Below are 20,450 nucleotides of genomic sequence, written 5' to 3' on the forward strand. Positions count from 1 at the left end.
TTTTGTTACCCTGGTAATGGGGATTGTGGTCTCCACTGGAGGCACTTCCTCTGAGCTGGAAGAGAGGGGCAGAAGAGAGAGAGGAGGCCAGGTGTCCTAATGCAGCTTCCAGGGGAGCGACCTTTGGGAGGAGAGGCGCAGGCACAAGGGGTGCAGGGGCAGCAGGTAGCACAAGGCAGAAAGGGCTGCAGAAGACACCACTATCCTGCTGCCAGGGTTTACAGGCGGTGATGCAGCTACCTCAATATATCCGAGGTGCAATGCCGAAGGAGGCTCCACCTCTCCAGGGAGACCGTGACCTCCATTTGTCAGATGATTGGGCCTGAGATCACCTCCAACTGTGCGGGTGGACACCTCATGTCAGTGACTCTGAAGGTCACAGAGGCCCTCAACTTCTATGCATCCAGCTCTTTCCAGGGGTCAGTGGGGGATCTTTGTGGAGTGTCCCAATCAGCTGTCCACAGTTGCGTCAAGCTGATGACAGAAGCTCTGTTCAGGCGGGTAATGACATTTATTCATTTCCGTACGGATGAGGCCAGCCAGGCTGAGCGAGCCAGAGGGTTTTCAGCGATTGCTGGGTTCCCCCGCATCCAGGGTACAATCGGCTGCACACATGTGGCCATCAAGGTACCAGTGGGACAGCCAGCTGCCTTCGTCAACAGGAAGGGATTCCACTCGATGAACGCCCAGATACTGTGTGACCACAGGACGCAGATTCTGCAAGTCTGTGTATGGTACCCTGGCAGCTCCCATGAAGCTTATATCCTCAGACACTGCCAGTTGCCAAGGATGTTCAGTGCTCCAACTGGATAGATGGCTGCTGGGTGACAAAGGCTATATGTTGAAAAAGTTGCATATGACCCCTCTCCGCCACCCAAGAACAGAGACAGAGCAGTGTTACAATAGGAGTTATGCCTCCAGAAGGGTGGTGATAGAGAGGACCATAGGTCTTCTGAAGATGAGCTTCCGATGCCCAGACCGTTCAGCCGGGGGGGGGGTGCTACAATATCCCCTAGAGCGGGTGTCACTGATCGTGGTTGCATGCTTCGCCCTCCACAATTTGGCACTGGCAAGGGTGGAAGAGGAAGAGGATCCTGATGCAGCTCCACAGGCCACAGAGGATGAATCCAGTAGTGAGTCAGAAGAGGAGCATGATGAGGAGAACACTGAGGGCATGGAGGCAGACCTCTGTATCCTTCAGGAAGGCAGGGACACCAGGAACGTCTTGGTCCAACACTTCTTCAGCTAGGCTGTCAAAGATCTACTTCCACCTCATGCCAGGGCTGCTGCCTTCATCCAGGATGTCTGAAATGACCCTTTCATTTGAACCCAAAGTCCACTCAGTGCCAGTGCATTGAAGTTTAGAGCCACTCACCTCCAGCATTGCATACTGGTGTACCCTGCACCAAAAAAATAAAAAGGTGAAGCATACTCAGGCCATTATGACAAAAACAAAATTTATCTCATTTTGACAATCCAAACAAATGAACATAACCTTCTTTGGTCTTCATTCCCAGGCCAGTAAACATAAACAAAACATTACAGAACAGAAGATCACCTTTGACCAGTCCCTCTTGTGCTCATGGTGCCTTAAACTTACGTTTGCGAGTGCTACGTCTTAGTGTCTCCCTCCTCACTGGCAGTGGCATTGGAGGCAGCCTGCTAACTCTGCTGTTCTTGTTGGCCTTGCTGACCTAGGCGGTTGTCCTCTGGTCAGTGGAGCCTATGCTGGCCTCACCTGGGAGGGAGCGGCCAGTGCCAAGAATAGCATCTCTCCAATCATCGCAGCCTCATCAGGTGCCACGGTCACTGGTAGAGGGGTGGAGGAGCTGCTGTTGTCATCCAGACGCCCTGAGAGGAGCCTGGAGAGATAATAGGCACCAACGTGAGGTCGCTCTGAACCTCCCTGCTCGCCACTGTTGGATGGGCATCTAGCTGGGATACTGGGTGCCTCATCCATCTCCCACACTGGCACTGATCACCTAAGGTCATTGCCTGTGTGAGGGCTTGCAGGTCCGAGCACAACCCCAGGGACCCCTGATTCTGTCCCTGGAACTACCTCTCCATGAGAGTCGCCACTTTCCCAATGAAGGAGGCAGTGCGCTCGGCCTTGAGGGTCAACGCAGTGCATAGACTCCTCCACAACAGAGACCATGCCACGCATACCCTCATGGATCTCTGCCAGATTCTCCCACACATTCAGTTAGACATCCAGCATCTGCTGCCTAATGGACAATTCCAGTGGCCTATCTTCTGCCTTCAACTCAGCATCGTCCTGGTCTCCAGCAGTCTTCCGACTGCTGGCGCCCTGGGCACTCTCTGCTTCTGTCTGCTCCTCAAGTGAGTGTGAAGTGCCCTCACCACTGTGCTCTGACATTTTAGCTGAAGACCTAACGCCCACCGAGGTGCTGGTATCTGTGCTGGTGCCTGCTTCAGAGAGCTGGTGTGACACAGGTGCATGTGAAGCTTGGTGGTCCTCTGGCATTAGGAGTGGCCCTTCAGGGCCCTGCGATTGAGTACGTGCTGGCGAATCTAAGGGAGAACAATGATATGTCATTAGTTTAAGTCATCACACTGTCACTGTGCATACCAGGCACCCTGGTGAGACAATGGAGACCTGCATCATGGTGCCATCATCTTTCAGTGATCAATGCAGAATCCAGTTTTGAGGCTCCCATCAATGATGAGACTACACAAGAATGTTTGCAACATCCGAAACTCTCACCTCTGTGCACTGTACTCTTACCTTCATCAACACCCCAGTCTTTCCGCAACCAGCTGACCGAGGTACGTGGTGCCTCTCCAGCTCCAAGGTATCCTGCTCGAATCTGGTTAGGATTAGGAGGTTTGGGGGGCCTCCGCCTCACTGCGACCTCTCAATATTGTTAAGGGTCGTCATCTCCTGAAAGAACAGAGGAGCATGGGTTAGTCCACTCTCTACCTGTAGTGCCATTGCAGCCTGGCCAACCCCACCTGAGGAACACCTTGCAGGGCACATACCAGTCATGGCCCTCGAGCCTCAAGGCACTCAGTCTAAACAGCCAGGGCTCATCGCCTTGGCCAGCTCCGGCGTCGTTGGCAGTTGGCACTCAGACTCTAACACACCTGAGCTCCACGGGAGTACGGCCAGATCTTAACACTTCACCACACTGATCCATGCCAACATGGTACTCATCCTTGCTGAGCACAACAAGTCGTTAAACCTTTTGTGGATCTGCACACATGTACGCTAGATAGTGCCTGCTCAGGTCCACCTCCTCCCCCATGCTCATTTTGTCAGGTGCAGTGGCCTTCTCCTTCCATCTCTTGGGACGAGGGTGCACCTCCTGACAGCCACCTCTTCCAGGAGGACCACAAGGCATTCGCCCGAAAATCGGGGGGGCGTGGGTCGAGTGCCCACCCGACCTGCCCTCCTGCCTAGCGTCTCCAGCGAATTTGAGGCCATGGCTTCTGCCTTCAGAACTCTGAACATATGTTCTTCCCTGGCAATCTTCAAAGAGCTGCCTATGCCATTTTTAAACCGCCCGCTGGGTCGCCGTTGGACCCGGCAGCTGACAGGACCCCGCCCGGCTCTTCCCAACCATTGCACTGAAGCGTTTCACACTGGGCAGGCCTTAATTGGCCATCCAGCGTGAAATTCATTTTCCATGAATTCATTGTCAAAAACCTGTATATAAAAACCCAAGAAAAAAATCCTGTGCTGGCTTTTATCGTTTCCCTTATTGATTTCAGTAAGCATTATAAACTGTATGAATTATTTTTTGGATAGATGATTGGATATCTCAGTCCTCCTTGCTGACCTACATTGGTTCTCAGTTTCTCAGTGCTTCTCATTCTTGTGTTTAAGTACCTTTGCAGCCTTGCCATTGTCTATCTCTGTAACCTCCTCCAGGCCTACAAACCTCCAGAACTCTACACCTCCTAATTCAGTGTCCATTTTGTCTAATTACACTTCTGTGGAGCGCCATGCGACTTTTTAACATGAAAGAGGCTATGTAAAGACAAGTGAGTGTTTCTGCATCAAAATTGGGGCTGTAAATCTAATGGTGAGCGTGCTAACTTTTGCTGCACTACTCCCTAGTTTCTTGGCCTGCCTGTGACAAGGAATGTTGTGCTGTGACAAGGAATGTTGTGCTGGGAATTGGAGAATTTTGTTTCAATGCACTTGGAGGTAACTACTCCAAATTTATATTTAAATTACAGAAGTGAGATAAGTGCCTGGATAATGGCGTTGTTGATGAAAAAGTCACTGAATGTCTCAGCTCATGTTACAGCAATCTACCCTAATATGCAAAACGGTTTTCCACGTTGTCATAATCATGAGTGCTAAAAATACCATGACAAAATCCTTTATTTGGACAGGGATTACATTTCCCACCATAAAGGCAGATTTAATAGTATTCTAGAATATTATAAATCTTAGTGCTGTTTTTCCTCTAAAATGATTATCATACTGTCATGACATTCCTAATTGGCTTCAAAGTGATGGATTTCTGCACTGTTCTGGAGGGAAAATTCTGGCAGAATTTAACTGCATTTACACTTCACATTGTGGAACCTCCACGCTTTGATAGAAGTCCACTTTACTGCCTGACTGACCTTCCACCCCATTCTGAAGAGCATTCGCAACACTGGGTGTATCTCAACACCCATCAATCAAATTACAATATCATTGTTAAGCTCATAGATTCAGACAAAACAGTCTCTGAGTTTCATTTTTCCAGTTATATTCTTTTTTTCAATTATTCCCTCTTGCCTGATGATATTTTTAATACCTAATAACTCAATTATATTTTAGCAAGTTAAAAAAAACTATCCGAACATGAACAAATTTTGACAACAATTTTGAATGCCCTCCTGATATGAAGCACTTTTATCCTTCTGCTATAATGTGACGCACCAAATTGATTAATATTGAGCCTTAAAAGATATAGTGCACATTTTTCATGAAAACAGTCACAGTTTCTTGAAAAATAAGCTTGTTTTTCTCAACTAATTAAAATTATTCTAGAAAAGTATGTCGGTAAAAAAACTTATTTGTACTAAACATAGTAGAACTTTTTGTTTATGAACAATTTTTATTTGCAACCCTATTGTAAGATAGAACTTGTAATGCTGTTTTAACTGCTGTAGCCATTCAGTGCCTACTTCACAAACTATATGTAATGCGTCACATTATATGTAATTTCACCTGTCCTGTGATGCCACAGTGGTGTTAACTATATGAGCATGCAGTAAAAAATATAGTCAGCTGCTAACATGTCAACACTCTGTAGAGCAATGCATTTTAAGTTATCATTCTTGAGTTAGCTTAGGAAACTGAACTTGATCACAGCAGTGTCAAATGAACAAAGATGATAAATGGTCTGGAATTACTTCTTTTTGTGCAATTCATTTATAGTTTTTATTGTCATCAAGTTGAGATATTTCTACATTGGAGGGTGGAAAATCTTTTCTCTTTCTCCACTTTGATCAAAGAAAGCAACTTGCATTTATACCGTGCCTTATTAAGACTTCACGAAGTCTCAAAGCACTTCATAACCAGTTAATTATTTTTGAAATGCAGTTAGCATTTAAGCAACTATATCAGTCAATTGCATACAGCAAGGTGGCACAAGCAACAAATGAGATGAGTGACAAGTTCCTTTGTCTTTGTTTTTTGATTGCGTTGGTTGAGAGAGGAAGGTAAACTTTCCTTAAACTCAAAAACATCGCTGTTGTACTAAATTTCTATTTTGTAGAAACAGCCAGTTTTGTGGGCGTCTTGAGTGATATCCCAAATTAGTGATCTATTATGGATAGTTTGCCAATGTAAACTTTATGCCCACCAAGTATAAGGTTGATATTGCACAAAGACTTATTTTAAGGTTGTTCACAGCTAGTAGAGAGAGCAAACTGGTATCATGAACACTTGCCTGGATTTGAACCCCACTCTAGGGTTGAAAGGACTGTTTCCAAATCCACTTTTAATATTTCTGAATTATATTCATCAATCTAAGGCAAAATAAAGTGAGTGTTGAAAATTTGGTAGTACCTATTCTTCTAGCAGCGTAAGGATGTTTATTGAATTACTTCTAATTAGTACATAATATTCCTTTTCTTCAGATCAGAATGGTAGTTAGCAAATGGTAGTGTTTCTTGACATGGTTTTTCTCAGTTAGCAGTTATTAACCCTGAAGGACAAGTATATCATTTGGTTAAATTGTGCCCTTGCTGCCTGTTTAAGGAGTGATATTTGTTGAGTTTTTTTTAACCAAATCAAAATGGGCTGGTTGCTTGGATTTCTGCTTTATTTTAGTAGGAAACTGTTTTACTGGGGAGGATTTTCTCCCCATCGGGTGGGGGGAAGGGGGGGTGCTGGGCGGGAGCAGGCACGCAGCCGATCACTGCTTGCGATCGACTGGGCGCCGTCATTTTGCGTGGGCGGGCCAATTAAGACCCGTCCAGCGTGACATGCACCCGGAAGCGCTGTGTGCTCCCTGTGCGGGCGGGGAGTAGGCTGAGTCAGGGCCTGCACTCTTTCGTGCTTGTGCAAAAGAATGCATGTGCGTGAAAGAGCACAGAAATGTCCCTGAAGCACAGAGCTGCCTTTAAGAGATTAGTTTGATTTTAAAAAATTTTAATGAAGAAAAAAAATTTGAAGACATGTTCCCTCATGTGACAGTGTCACATAAGTTGGGACATGTCAATGAATTTTAATCTTAAAAATTTATTTAACTTATAAATCTTTCATGAAACCTTGTCCTGCCCGTGGATGAGGTTTCATGATAAATGTGGAGACTGCTTAGGCTCTTCGCCTTGCCCGCGAACCTTAAGGTTGGACGGGCAGCTCAGTTAATGATCTTAATTGGAATCTAAATGGCCTTAATAGGCCTTTGACGGTTTGGCGGGCGCCCAGTGGAGTTGGCTGTGCACCCGCCGAACTGAGGATGTGTGTGTGTGGGACACATGCCCGTCATTTTACGTGTCGGCGAGCGGGGCCCGCCCCCGCTCGCCAAACGGAAGATTCTGGCCACTGTTTCAAAATATTTATCAAGTGACTATTTTGCATGAAGATTAGCTTCATACCAATTTTGTAAAACAAGACTCTGCTACAATAGCATCTGGATGGCTTTCTTTCATCTAAGTATTCTGATGCTTATAATAGGTTAAAATCTGACTGTGAGAGATTAAGTAAATGAAAACGTTCAAAATTTATATTTCGTTTACACTTTCTCTTTTCTTCCTCTGTCTCCCATTATAGGCCAATCTCCTGCTGTGCTGCCCAGCTTCAGGGACTTCAGATTTTTTTCCAACTGTTGTTAATTCTACAGTTAAAAGGAGAAATGCTTTGAATAGAACAACTGAGATGCAGCTTTAATTGGTGTAATAGATAGCTAGCTAGAAACTTTGACCCAGAAATTGCTGGTATGGCACATCTCATGGGGAGTGGTATGAATTGGATTTTTTTCCTAACCTTTCAAATTGTAGCGTTTTTGCGCTGCAGGTAGCTGGAAATGTGCATTGAGAAAGGTATGTACATTTGGAATCTCATGAACATCAGGTCAAATGGTCTGTTTCCTTAACCAATACAATTTAAGGCTAGAGAATGAAACCAAGTGATGAATGGAAAAGGGAATAGGATGAATTAGAGTCAAATTAGACACAGAAAGGTAAATGAAGGAGGAAAAGAAAAATTGGATTAAGAGAGAGAAAAAAAAATTAAAAGAAGAAAATGAAAATTTTAAAAACCTTTAGGAAAAATTTACCTGCAGGAATGAGACACCAATAGTCCCTTTCTGCATCTCCAAGGTTGAGTAGAATGTCAGAACCATAAATCAAGTCATTATCAGAGTTCTTACAACATGAAATGCCAGCTGCAGCAAGATTCCTTCGTATTTACATCACAAATCCAGCAATTTCTTGACATTCATTGGGAGGTTGATGGCCGTTTTTGTTTTGTGAGGTTAATTGTTGAGCAGTGCAAATTGTCCAGCAATTTATGGTAATTCACAACGAATGATGTATCTCTTCCTTGCCACAAATTGCTATTTTTTTGCCCACCATCATCAGTGTGTTAATGTGAACTCTGCATTATTGTCCCAGCAATTTCTGAACTGATGCTTCTTACCTTCCAATCTTTGGCAGCTCTTGTCTCTATACAAATCTCTTTTGCCTTAACAAGGTTGGCAATAGAACTGTGAATTTACTTCAATTTCAATATATTTTTGGTTTTACTGAAAAGCCTACTGGCGGATCAGAGAAAGGAGAAGTACACACAGAGAGAGCCTTCATGTTGGTTGGGAGCATGGACAGAAGAAAACAAAAGAACAAAGGGACACAGGCACAATCGATCAAGCAGCTAGGTCTGGGGAAGAAACCTGTTCTAGTGAAGCATATTTACTTAATAGGAACAGTGTGGTATAGTTAATTTTTCTTGTTCTCTGTGGTCAGTTGAATAGATTTCATTACTTCCGTTTCTTTGTACGTTCACTTGTTGTCTATAAATAAAGCAGCTTATCAATTTATACCTGGCCTTGTCTCACCAAAGTTTTCCCATCTACACTTGGCAGATTTAGCTAAGAGCATGTATGAACAATTCTAAATCTAACAAAAGGACAAAGGGGCAAATAATGGTGGCGGTGCTGGCTAAAGGAGGTGTTGATTATGGCATTAAGGTAAGAAAGCAGAATGTGATAATAGCAGGACAAGGATAAGCCACCATCAGCTATTAACACTATTAACACCCCTTTGTCCTTTTGTTCATGTCATCTTTGTCAATCTCTCCTTTGCCCCCACCTATCGCTGGCCTTCTATCCAGTTTCACCTGCTCCGCCCCCTCTTAAACAGTATAAATGTCATCACATTTTTACTTCTCTTTATCTCCGAAGGAGAGTCATACAAGAGTTGAAACGTTAACTCTGTTTTTCTCTCCACCGATGCTGTTAGACCTGCTGAGTGTTTCCAGCATTTTCTGCTTTTGTTTCAGATTTCCAGCATCTGCAGTATTTTGCTTTTATCTTAGTGTTAAAATTCGAGCCTGTGGATTGGACATTCTACTCTGGCTCATCATAGTAATTTGATTTAGATATCCCTTGTAATATTTCAGGACAGAGGTTGCCTTTATAAACTTTCTGAAATCATCCTTTGTCAAATGTATTGCTTTTTGTCATGTTACTAAAGCTCAACATTTTCACAATCATCAGCCATGTAATAACTTACTCTGTTTGTAACTGGATTTCTTATTTTCTATCTGTAGCTCACAGGGATTGTGCAGTCCATGGTGGATGGGAAGCCAACATTACCTCAAGCCCTTCAGGTGAATAAGATAACATCTTAGCATTATACTTCATTTTTAACTGTCTCTTTTGACTTCATCAATGTACCTATAATTTTGGCTTATCAGAGTGAGCTTTTTTTATGAACACGAATGCATTGGACCCTATAATTCAATGATCTTTTCATGTGGCCCTCCTAACAATACTCGTTTCCATGCAGTTACCGATTAATGAGCATTTCAAATCAGAAAAGAGAAATTTCAGTGCTTCCATTATATTGAGGTGGGATAGAATGTGTAGATTAGCCCTTGGGTTTTGGTAAGATTGTAAATCACATCAAGTGTTGCCTTAACTTTATAGTTATGAGCTTTTAGTTTACCCATATAGGGTCATTTGTTTCTTAAATCATAGTCACTTCTTTAATGAAACTGATAAAATATCATGTTGAAAAAACTTAGCAGTGCAATAGAGCATAATGTGTGCTGCAATGCAAACCTATTGGCAATCAACATTTGCAGTTATCAAAGCAGGCTATTTTTGGCTGTTCCAGGAGTCAGGCCTGGCTGGGAAAATTTAGACAATGACACAGTCACCTTTAAGTCATGTTCAATGTGCAATATTGGAACACTGTCATATAAGAGAATCAATGCCATGGTAATTTTTGTGTTAATTTTACCTGCTGCTAGCTTTCAACTATATAAATTGTACATTATGGGCTGTTCTCTGCCTCTTCAATGGGATAGATAGGCCCCATTCTATCGCACCTATCTTTGCCTCCTTAAGCCCATGGGGCACAGATGAGCGTATCTGGTGCATAACTGGTTTAGCCATCCGTCGCCACATCTGGTTTGATCACATCAAGCACTATTGTGTTTTGTTCTCTTGTGGAAAAGCACACAATACTCCAAGAGCATCCTGCAAAGTAACAATAATCCCTGACTGTGTTTTCCATTACCGACGGTCTGCTTAAACTTCTCTCCCTTGCCGCTTCCACCTTCACTTGCAACAATATGTACACACTACTTTGTCAATAAGATTCAGGCCATCTGTTAAGCTTGTCTCTGTCACATCTCTCATCCACTTGCCCATCAAGCCATACCTCCCACCAAGGTTCTCCCCTGTCCGAGTCCAGAACCTATATTTTTCTCTAGTTTTCATCCTAGCTCCCCTAATGCCCTCTCTGAACTGATATTATCCACAAGACTCACCTTCTGCTCCCTTGTCCACTTTACTAAAGTGCTGACCTCCAAAATTCCCTTCCTGGCCTCCATGGTAGTTGACATTGTAAATAGTTCCCTTTCCTCAGCTAGTATACCACTTCTTTTCAAAATCATCATCATCACACCCTCCTAAAAACCCACTTTCATCCCCTCTGTTTGTTGTGGGCTCCTGCTCCAACTCTAACCTTACTTTCCCCTCTAAAGCAATTGACTGTTGTGTTGCCTCCCAAATCTGTGCCCAACTTTCCTGCAACTTCATGTTTAAACCTCTACAAATAGGTTTCCACCCTTCTCTCAACACTAATTAAAAGTCATGAATGACATCCTCCATGACTATAACCATTGTCACCATGTGCTCTCCTTGTCCTTCTCGATCTCTGTAACCTTCAACAAGTTCGATCACACTATTCCTTCAACCTCTTTACACAAAGAATGGTGGGAATGTAGAATTCACTGTCATGCAGAGTGGTTGAAGAAAATAGCATTGACATATATCAGGAGAGGCTTGATGTATACATGAGGGAGAAGTGAATGGAGGCTATGAAAAGCAGAATGGAGAGTGGAAGGAGGTTCATGTGGTGTATAACACTGTAGCCATTTGGATCAAATGGCTGATTTCTGTGCTGTAGATTTTATGTAATATGTAAAAATTGTTGAAAGAAGCACAGACAAGATATTGCATCAGAATACTGAATAAAGTTTCATAACCGCTGTCTTGCATTGGAAATAAGCTTGCTTTAGCTTTATTTGTTCATTGATCAATCTTTTTGTTCTTTGCAGATGGTTGATGACTGGATGCAAGAAGAAGGTTTGCTGGATCCTAAAGTCAATTCCATCTTTGTAACCTGTGGAGATTGGGATTTAAAAACAATGTAAGAAATTAGAATTTACAATACTGGATTGTTAAGGGAATTTTGTGTTTATTTCTTACATTGAAAATGACCAGTTAGTATTTTTATTATCTTCATTAATGCAACAGGCCTGCTGGTCCTAACAGAATTTATCTATTTGGCATCTTGTTTCTGACAACAACTTTTATTTCTGAAATGCTTTCTGCAGATAGGAGACGTCTCTAAGCACTTTACATTTAGGAGGAACAGCATTGAATTCCAAACAGAAGGGAAAATATTGGGTTTGGGAAATGGAAGCATGATCAAGATGATGTCTATTGAAGGGACTTCTTGAAGCAGGGTGAAAGGTGGGACGATGACATCAGCTAGAGATCAGGTTGCAGAGTTGGCTGAATGAGCTAGCACTGGTGGTGAATGGGAGAAGTAAGGGACAAAGAGTAACCTGGTGTTAGGAGAACTAAGGATGTTTGAGCACAGAAGAAAAGATTGCTGAATTAGAGTTGGGAAACCTTGGGGTAATTTGAACTGAGGAATTTGAAATTTGTTCATTGTGTACAACGATCATGAAGAGAGTATCCAACTTCCTGCAAGTGAGAACACAAGCTATGCTGTTTACTTCTTTTGTAAGTTAAGATAGGGAGGCTAATTAAGACAGCCTTTGAAAAATTAAGCCTTGAAAAATAAAATTCCCGAGTTAGGGTTTCAGCCGAGAACCATTTTAAGGTGGAGTAGATAGATTCCTATTAGGCAAGGGAATCAAAGGTTATCGGGGGTAGATGGGAATGTGGAATTTGAAACACAAACAGATCAGCCATGATCTTAACGAATGGTGGAGCAGGCTCGAGAGGCTGAATGGCCTACTTCTGCTCCTATTTCGTATGTTCGTAAGAGGTGGGCAGCGTGTGAAGAAGAAGAAAGTGATCTTGGTAATGGAGCAGCTGTGGGGTTGAACTGAGATTCTTCAAATCCAGATTGCATTTAAGTTGGCAGTTAGGATAGGTACGGAGCCAAGATCCTTATATGCTAGCAGAAGCCAAAGAGGATTATCTTAAAATACATCAGATTACAGTCTAAATTCAACAGCACCTTCCAAACCCCCGATCCCTACTACCTGGAAGAACAAGGGCAGAAGGCACAAAGGAACACCGCCTGCAAATTCTCCTGCAAGTCGCACACCATCCTGACTTGGAAATATATAGCCATTCGTTCATCGTTGTTGGGTCAAAATCCTGGTACTCCCTAATCAACAGCAATGTGGGTATCCCTACACTATGTAGACTGCAGCCACCTTCTCACCACCACCTTCTCAAGGTCAATTAGGGATGTACAATAAATGCTGGCCTTGCTAGCAATGGCCACATCCATTGAGTGAATAAACAAAATTGTACTTTGGGTTGGGATAGGAGGATGACACATTAGAAAATTGAGTTGGTCAGTTTTTTGTTGCATTTATATTACAAAATAAGTTTACCAATCCAGACTCTTTTTCCTTACACAAATCACCTCCTGCCTGTTTCTGAATCTGCACCAGACACATCTGGCTAGCATGAATGAGAAACATTAAGTTATGGAATTTACTTACAGCTGTCAGATTATACTTGCTGCACCTTGTCAGCACATTGATTAACATTGTATTTGTACAAGCAAACATGCTGCATCATAAATCATGTGCATGCTGTGTCAAAAATTACATACACACTTGCAAGATTGTGGAAGCTCTGAATTTTAGTGAATATTGGCAGCCAATAGATAACTTGATACATATGCTGTGGCTACCCACTGGCACAGTGCCGATTGGCCCAAAGAAATCTGAAAACTCAAGGTCAGTTTCAACATCACAGCATACATTGAAATCTGGGTGTTGTGCTATATTCAGCTGTTATACTGAAGCCTACACAAGACTATACACTCAGGTTGCTATTATGGGCGTCAACAAACTTAGAGGAGTCACAGTGTTGAGGAAATTGATGGGATTGAAGGCCAAGAAATCCCCAGGGCCTGATAATCTACATCCCAGAGTACTTAAGGAAGTGGCCCTAGAAATAGTGGATGCATTGGTGGTCATCTTCCGAGATTCTGTGGACTCTGGAACAGTTCCTATACATTGGAGGGTAGCTAATGTAACCCCACTATTTAAAAAGGGAGGTAGAGAGAAAACAGGAAATTATAGACCAGTCAGCCTGACGTCGGTAGTGGGGAAAATTCTAGAGTCCATTTTTAAAGATTTAATAGCTGAGCACTTGGAAAACAGTGGCAGAATCGAACAGAGTCAGCATGGATTTACAAAAGGGAAATCATGCTTGACAAATCTACTGGAATTTTTTGAGGATGTAACTAGTAGAGTTGATGAGGGGGAGCCAGTGGATGTGGTTTATTTGGACTTTCAGAAGGCTTTCGACAAAGTCCCACATAAGAGATTAGCGTGTAAAATTTAAAGCACATGGGATTGGGGATAGAGTATTGAGATGGATAGAAAACTTGTTGGCAGACAGGAAACAAAGAGTAGGAATAAACGGGTCTTTTTCCGAATGGCAGGCAGTGACTAGTGGGGTACCACAGGGATCGGTGCTGGGACCCCAGCTATTCACAATATATATTAATTATTTAGATGAGGGAACTAAATGTAATATCTCCAAATTTGCAGATGACACAAAACTGGGTGGGAGGGAGGGCTGTGAGAAGGATGCAGAAATGCTTCAGTGTGATTTGGAGAAGCTGAGTGAGTGGGCAAATGCATGGCAGATGCAGTATAATGTAGATACATGTGAGTTTACCCACTTTGGTAGCAAAAACAGGAAGGCAGATTATTATCTGAATGGCTATAAATTGAGAGCGGGGAATGTGCAACGAGACCTGGGTGTCCATGTACACCAGTCGCTGAAGGTAAGCATGCAGGTGCAGCAGGCGGTAAAGAAGGCAACTGGTATGTTGGCCTTCATGGCGAGAGGATTCGAGTACAGGAGCAGGGATGTCTTGCTGCAATTATACAGGGCCTTGGTGAGACCACACCTGGAATATTGTGTGCAGTTTTGGTCTCCTTATCTGAGGAAGGATGTACTTGCTATAGAGGGAGTGCAGCGAAGGTTTACCAGACTGATTCCTGGGATGGTGGTTCTGACATATGAGGAGAGATTGAGTCGGTTAGGAGTTCAGAAGAATGGGGGGAATCTCATAGAAACCTATAAAATTCTAACAGGACTAGACAGGGCAGATGCAGGAAGGATGTTCCCGATGGCGGGGGAGTCCAGAACCAGGGGTCACAGTCTGAGGATACGGGGTGGACCATTTAGGACTGACATGAGGAGAAATTTCTTCACCCAGAGAATGGTGAGCCTGTGGAATTCGCTACCATAGAAAGTAGTTGAGGCCGAAACATTGTATGTTTTCAAGAAGAAGTTAGATATAGCTCTTGGGGGTGAAAGGGATCAAAGGTCATGGGGAGAAAGTGGGAGCAGGCTATTGAGTTGAATGATCAGCCAAGATCATAATGAATGGTGGAGCAGGCTCAAAGGGCCGATTGGCCTAGTCGTGCACCTATTTTCTATGCTTCTAAATTGATATTCAGTAGCAGTATACTGGATTTTTGTGTTGAATGAGCTATGCTATAGATATGTAATTTGGCAAAAAAGTCATAGTATAAGTGATTTGGGGATCAAATTCAGCTTGGCCAAATTAATGTTAATGGGCAGTAACAACTTCAATAATTGGTTCACTTATTACCCCATTAATGGCGATGCTTCGGCAGCTGCCATTTTTTAAAGGGCCATTCCTTAGCCAGTGGGACACCTGCTTATTTAAAGCACTGGGCCTCTTGATTATGCAAATCAGGGTTCTATGACATTGCTAGGACCCTAATTTCAATTTACAGAGATATGGGTGAACTCCATTAATCTATCTTGGCATTGAGCAGTTAGACCATCTATTCTTAAAGGGGCTGCTGAGCGTTCTGAAAACAGTGCAGAAATGTTTTCGGGTATATTTTTGTGAAGGCAGTGTGGCTTCTCTTGGCAAAAGAGGTGAGGGACACTGTGAATTTGAGCTCACTCCCGCAACCCCCACCACAATCTGTAGAATGGCATGGCATCGGAGTTGCTCGATTATGATCCTGACCGAGAGCTGTCAAGCTGCAGTGGGATGCCCATAGGGGACAAGTAACCTGCTGGTGGCCTGGAAATGAAGCCTGATTCCTCCTAACTGATTTAGGCCTCCCACAAACAGGAATAGGCAATTGACTGTCTGAAAGTCAAAATCTGATCTGTTATTCTGGAAGCCCATTTCTTTGGAAACAAGGTTTTGCTGTATAAACTGTCAGATTCCCTTTTGTTTCACTGCCACTTTTCCCTTCCAGCTGGCATTTCTCTGTTTTCTAAGTTTTCTAGCTCTTTAAAATAATGAAGAGGTTTGATAAAGTGGAAAGATATTTTCATTGGTGGGGGAGTTCAAAACTAGTCCATAAATATCAAGATTATTAATTTTATAAATCCGAAAGGAAGTTCAGGAGAAACCTCTTTACTCAGAGTGGTGAGAATGTAGAAATTGCTACCACGTGGATAAGATGAAGTGAATAAGATAGATGCATCTAAAGAGAAACTAGGTAAGTACATAGGGAGAAAGGAATAGAAAGATATGCTGACAGGGTTAGATGATATAGGAAGAGAAGAGGTCCATGTGGAGCATAAACACCAGCATAGACTATTGGGCGGAATGCCCTATATCTCTGCTGTAAATTCTGTGTAATAAGTCTTTATCCTCAGTTACTGCTGCTAAACTTGAAAAGATAATAAAGTTCAATTTAAGATAATTTCCTTTTATGTGCATATTTATAAATATTTAAAAATAGATCATTTTTGTGCAGCATTTTTCTTCTCTTCTTCATGCACTGGTAACATGAAGGACATGGAAAGATCTTAAAAATTGCAGTACTGGGGGATAAACCAATGATGGTAATGAAGGGTTGCATGTTGATTTGTATTCTTTGGAGCCTCTTGGGTCATTGACATGCAGTATAAATGGGGCAATGAGGGGAACCACGTGGCTCCAGGCACAACTGTAACAAAAGTGGTGCACTTCACTTAGATCACTCTATTTCACAGCCATTTTACAATAGCATGTGGTGAGTTTTTGTGTAATTTTGTGGCAGGGGTAGAGGAATCAATCGCCAACATTCATTCTGCATTTCAATGCAAAACTGCAGAAGCATGGATAAGAAAATTGAATCAGCAGCTAGTGTGTAAAAGAGAGAATGTATATCAGGAATGATTTAAAAGTTAAGATGTTAGTAAATAAATTACCACAATAAAATATAAATAAATTTAAGAAGAAAAATTACCAGGAAGAAATAATTACAGAAATTCAAGTGGGAAATTAACATAGATTTACTTTATTATATAATGTAGACTTATTAAAGGCCGTAGATGCTTCAAAGTTTTTCTGTTAGTCATGTAATTAGTTTTCAATCCCCCTTCGGAAACAAAATAGACATGTAGTTAGCATAATAATTGGCTCTAATTGAGCCTTGGTAAATCCTCAGTACTGTTTTGAAACCTTTTATTTATTTTAGAATAAAATTAGCCGCCACCACAGGTTTTTTTTTGTATTACTTTTAAAGCATGAAATACATGACACTTTGTCCTCCCATTTTTTGTATCTAAAAGACTTATTTAATATTTTGGTGAACGCTTATATCAATGCTGAAAAATAGGACATTGCTGTTTCACCTTTGTACCCAGTATCAGAATCAAGCACTCAGTGTCCTAGGCCCAGCCATCTTCAGTTGCTTCAGCAGTGACCTTCCTCCATCATAAGGCCAGAAGTGGGGATGTTCACTGATGATTGCACAATGTTCAGCACCATTCGCGATTGCTCAGATACTGAAGCAGTCCATGTCTAATGCAGCAAGACCTGGACAATATCCAGGCATGGGCTGATAAGTGGCAAGTAACATTCGTGCCACACAAGTGCCAGGCAATGACTATTTCCAAAAGGAGAGAACCTCACCATCGCCCCTTGACATTCAATGGCATTACCATCGCTAAATCCCCCACTGTCATCATCCTGGGAGTTACCATAGACCAGAAACTGAACTGGACTAGCCAAATAAATACTGTGGCTATAAGAGCAGATCAGAGGCTAGGAATCCTGTAGTGAGTAACTCACCTCCTAACTCCCAAGAGCCTATCCACCAGCTGTAAGGCGTGTGATGGAATACTCTCCACTTGCCTGGATGAGTGCAGCTCCAAGAACAATCAAGAAGCTCTACACCATCCGGGACAAAACAGTCCATTTGATTGGCACCCCATCCACCACCTTCAACATTCACTCCCTCCACCACTGACCACATTTGCAGCAGTGTGTACCATCTACAAGATGCGCTACAATAATTCACCAAGGCTCCTTAGACAGTACCTTCCAAACCCACGACCACCACCATCTAGAAGGACAATGGCAGCAGACACATGGGAACACCACCACCTGGAAGTTCCCCTCGAAGCCACTCACCATCCTGACTTGGAAATATATCACCATTCCTTCACTGTCGCTGGGTCAAAACCCTGGAACTCCCTCCCCAATAGCACTTTGGGTGTACCTTCATCACATGGACTGCAACGGTTCAAGGAGGCAGCTCACCACCACCTTCTCAAGAGCAATTAGGGATGGTCAATAAATGCTGGCCTAGCCAGCGGCACCACCTTCCCATGAATGAATAAAAAAATACGTTGTGCGCTAGGGACAAAATAAAGCTCTCTCTGGTCTACATTGGGGGTGAAATTGGTCTACAGTGGTATCGCAAAACAGGCAATAGCAAACCAACAACCAGTTTGAACCCCAGCTAATTTTTGTTCCCAAATGTAAATGTCCCCAAAAGCTCATGGTGTAGGAGTTGACATATAGGCATGGATAGAAGATTGACTAGCTAACAGAAAAAAGAGGGTAGGCATAAATGGGTCTTTTTCTGGTTGGCAAGATGTAATGAGTGGTGTGCCACAAGGATCAGTGCTGGGGCCTCAACTTTTTATAATTTATGTAAATAACTTGGATGAAGGGACCGAAGGAATGGTTGCTAAATTTGCTGAGGACACAAAGATAGGTAGGATAGTAAGATGTGAAGAGGACACCAGAAGGTAACAAAGGGATATAGATAGGTTAACTGAGTGGGCAAAGACCTGACAAATTAAGTATAAGGTGGGAAAGTGTGAAATTGTCCAATTTGGAGGAAAAATTCAAAAGAAGCATATTATCTAAGTGGTGAGAGATTACAGAATTCTGAGATGTAGAGGGATCTGGGTTTCCTAGTGCATGAATCGCAAAAGGTTAGTATGCAGGTTCAGCAAGTAATTAGGAAAGCAAATAGGATGTTATGAGTTATTGTGAGGGGAATTGAATACAAAAGTAAGGATGTTATGCTTCACTATGCAGGGCATTGGTGAGACCATATCTGGAGTACTGTGTACAGAATTGGTCTCCTTATTTAAGGAAGAATGTAAATGCATTGTAAAGAGCTCAGAGAAGGCTTATTAAGCTAACACCTGGATTGGGCGGGTTGTCTTATGAGGAAAGGTTGGACCGGCTAGGTTTGTATCTGCTGAAATTTAGAAGAGTAAGAGGCAACCCGATTGAAACATATAAGACCCTGAGGGGACTTGACCGGGTTGATGTGGAAAGGATGTTTCCTCGTGTGTGAGAATCAAGTACTAGGGACCACTGTTTAAAATAAGGGGTCGGCCATTTAGGAAAGAGATAAGGAGAATTTTTTCACTCTGAGTTGTGAGTCTTCAGAACTCTTTTTCAAAAGGCGTGGAAGCAGAGTCTTTGAATATTCTCAGGGCAGAGATAGATGGATTCTTGATAAGCAAGGGGGTGAAAAGCTACCGGGGGCAGGCGCGATTGTGGATTTGAGGTTACAATCGGATCAGTCATGATCTTATTGAATGGCAGAGCAGGCTCGAAGGGCCGAATGGCCTACTCCTGCTCCTAACTCATACGTATGAATTTAACACTTAAATCGCCAAAATTTTTATGTGGCAGTTGTCACAACACAAATGGAAGAGCAGATTAATTCGTAATCAGATTTCTGAAGAAAACATTTGCTATTCTATGTTCATTTTGCACAGATTAATGGACTTCACAATAAGGTTGTACTTGAAGCTTCGTATAGTGACTATCAGATACCCTTCTTTGGCATCGATTCACAACTTAATTTCTCTACTTGGTGTCGTAAAATTGCAGAATTAAATAACAACTCAATTTCTAAAATAAATTCAATTAACAAAATATACTTGGAATAAAAAGCTACTATCAGTAATGATGATCATGCAACTGCCGATAATTAAAAAAACCCATCTGATTCACAGATTTCCATCACTGAAGGACATTGCAGTTCTTACCCAGTCTAGCCAATATGTGACTCCAAAACCACAGCAGTGTGATTGATTCTTAACTGCCTTCTGAAATGGTGTAGCAAGCCGCTCAGTTGTATCAAACCGCTACATAAAAGTCAAAAAAGAATAAAGCCAGATGGACCACCGAGCATCGACCTAGGCACCGGAAACAACAATGGCACACCCCAGCCAGTTGACTCTGCAAAGTCCTCCTTACTCACATCTGGGGACTTGTGTCAAAATTAGGAGAGTTGTCTCATAGAGTTGTCAAGCAACAGCCTGACATAGCTATACTCACTGAACCATACAGCCTTTGTTCAAACGTGAACAAAAGAACTGAACTCAAGAGATGAGGCAAGAGTGACTGCCCTTAACATCAAGGCAGCATTTGGCCGTGTGGCATCAAGAAGCCCTAGCAAAACTGAAGTCAGTGGAAAAGCTCTCCACTGGTTGGAGTCATACATAGCACAAAGGAAGATGGTTGCACTTGTTGAAGGTCAATTATTTCAGTCCCAGGACATTGCTGCTGGAGTTCCTTAGGATAGTGTCCTGGGCCCAACCACCTTCAGCTGCCTTATCAATGATCATACCTCCATCATAAGGTCAGAAGTGGGATGTTCGCTAATGACTGCAACTTCTCAGATACTGAATCAGTCTGTGTTCGTATGCAGCAAGTCCTGGACAACATTGAAGCTTGGGCTGATGGGGGCAAGTAACATTTGAGCCACATAAGTGCTAGGCAAT

At 42.6% G+C, this 20,450-nt stretch overlaps 1 protein-coding gene across 3 annotated transcripts in view; it reads left to right on the plus strand.

Annotated features, from left to right (window-relative positions):
• LOC144692325 (ERI1 exoribonuclease 3-like) overlaps positions 1–20,450 on the plus strand; it is a 443,641-nt gene that overhangs the window by 61,081 nt on the left and 362,110 nt on the right. For all 3 annotated transcript variants that reach the window (XM_078561028.1, XM_078561030.1, XM_078561029.1), the window contains exons 4-5: positions 9,239–9,298; positions 11,258–11,349. In XM_078561028.1, the coding sequence (XP_078417154.1) occupies positions 9,239–9,298; positions 11,258–11,349 (152 nt within the window). The remainder of the gene's footprint in view (positions 1–9,238; positions 9,299–11,257; positions 11,350–20,450) is intronic.

This window comes from Cetorhinus maximus, chromosome 17, assembly GCF_964194155.1.
Source record: "Cetorhinus maximus chromosome 17, sCetMax3.hap1.1, whole genome shotgun sequence".
In the NCBI taxonomy this organism is placed as follows: domain Eukaryota; kingdom Metazoa; phylum Chordata; class Chondrichthyes; order Lamniformes; family Cetorhinidae; genus Cetorhinus; species Cetorhinus maximus.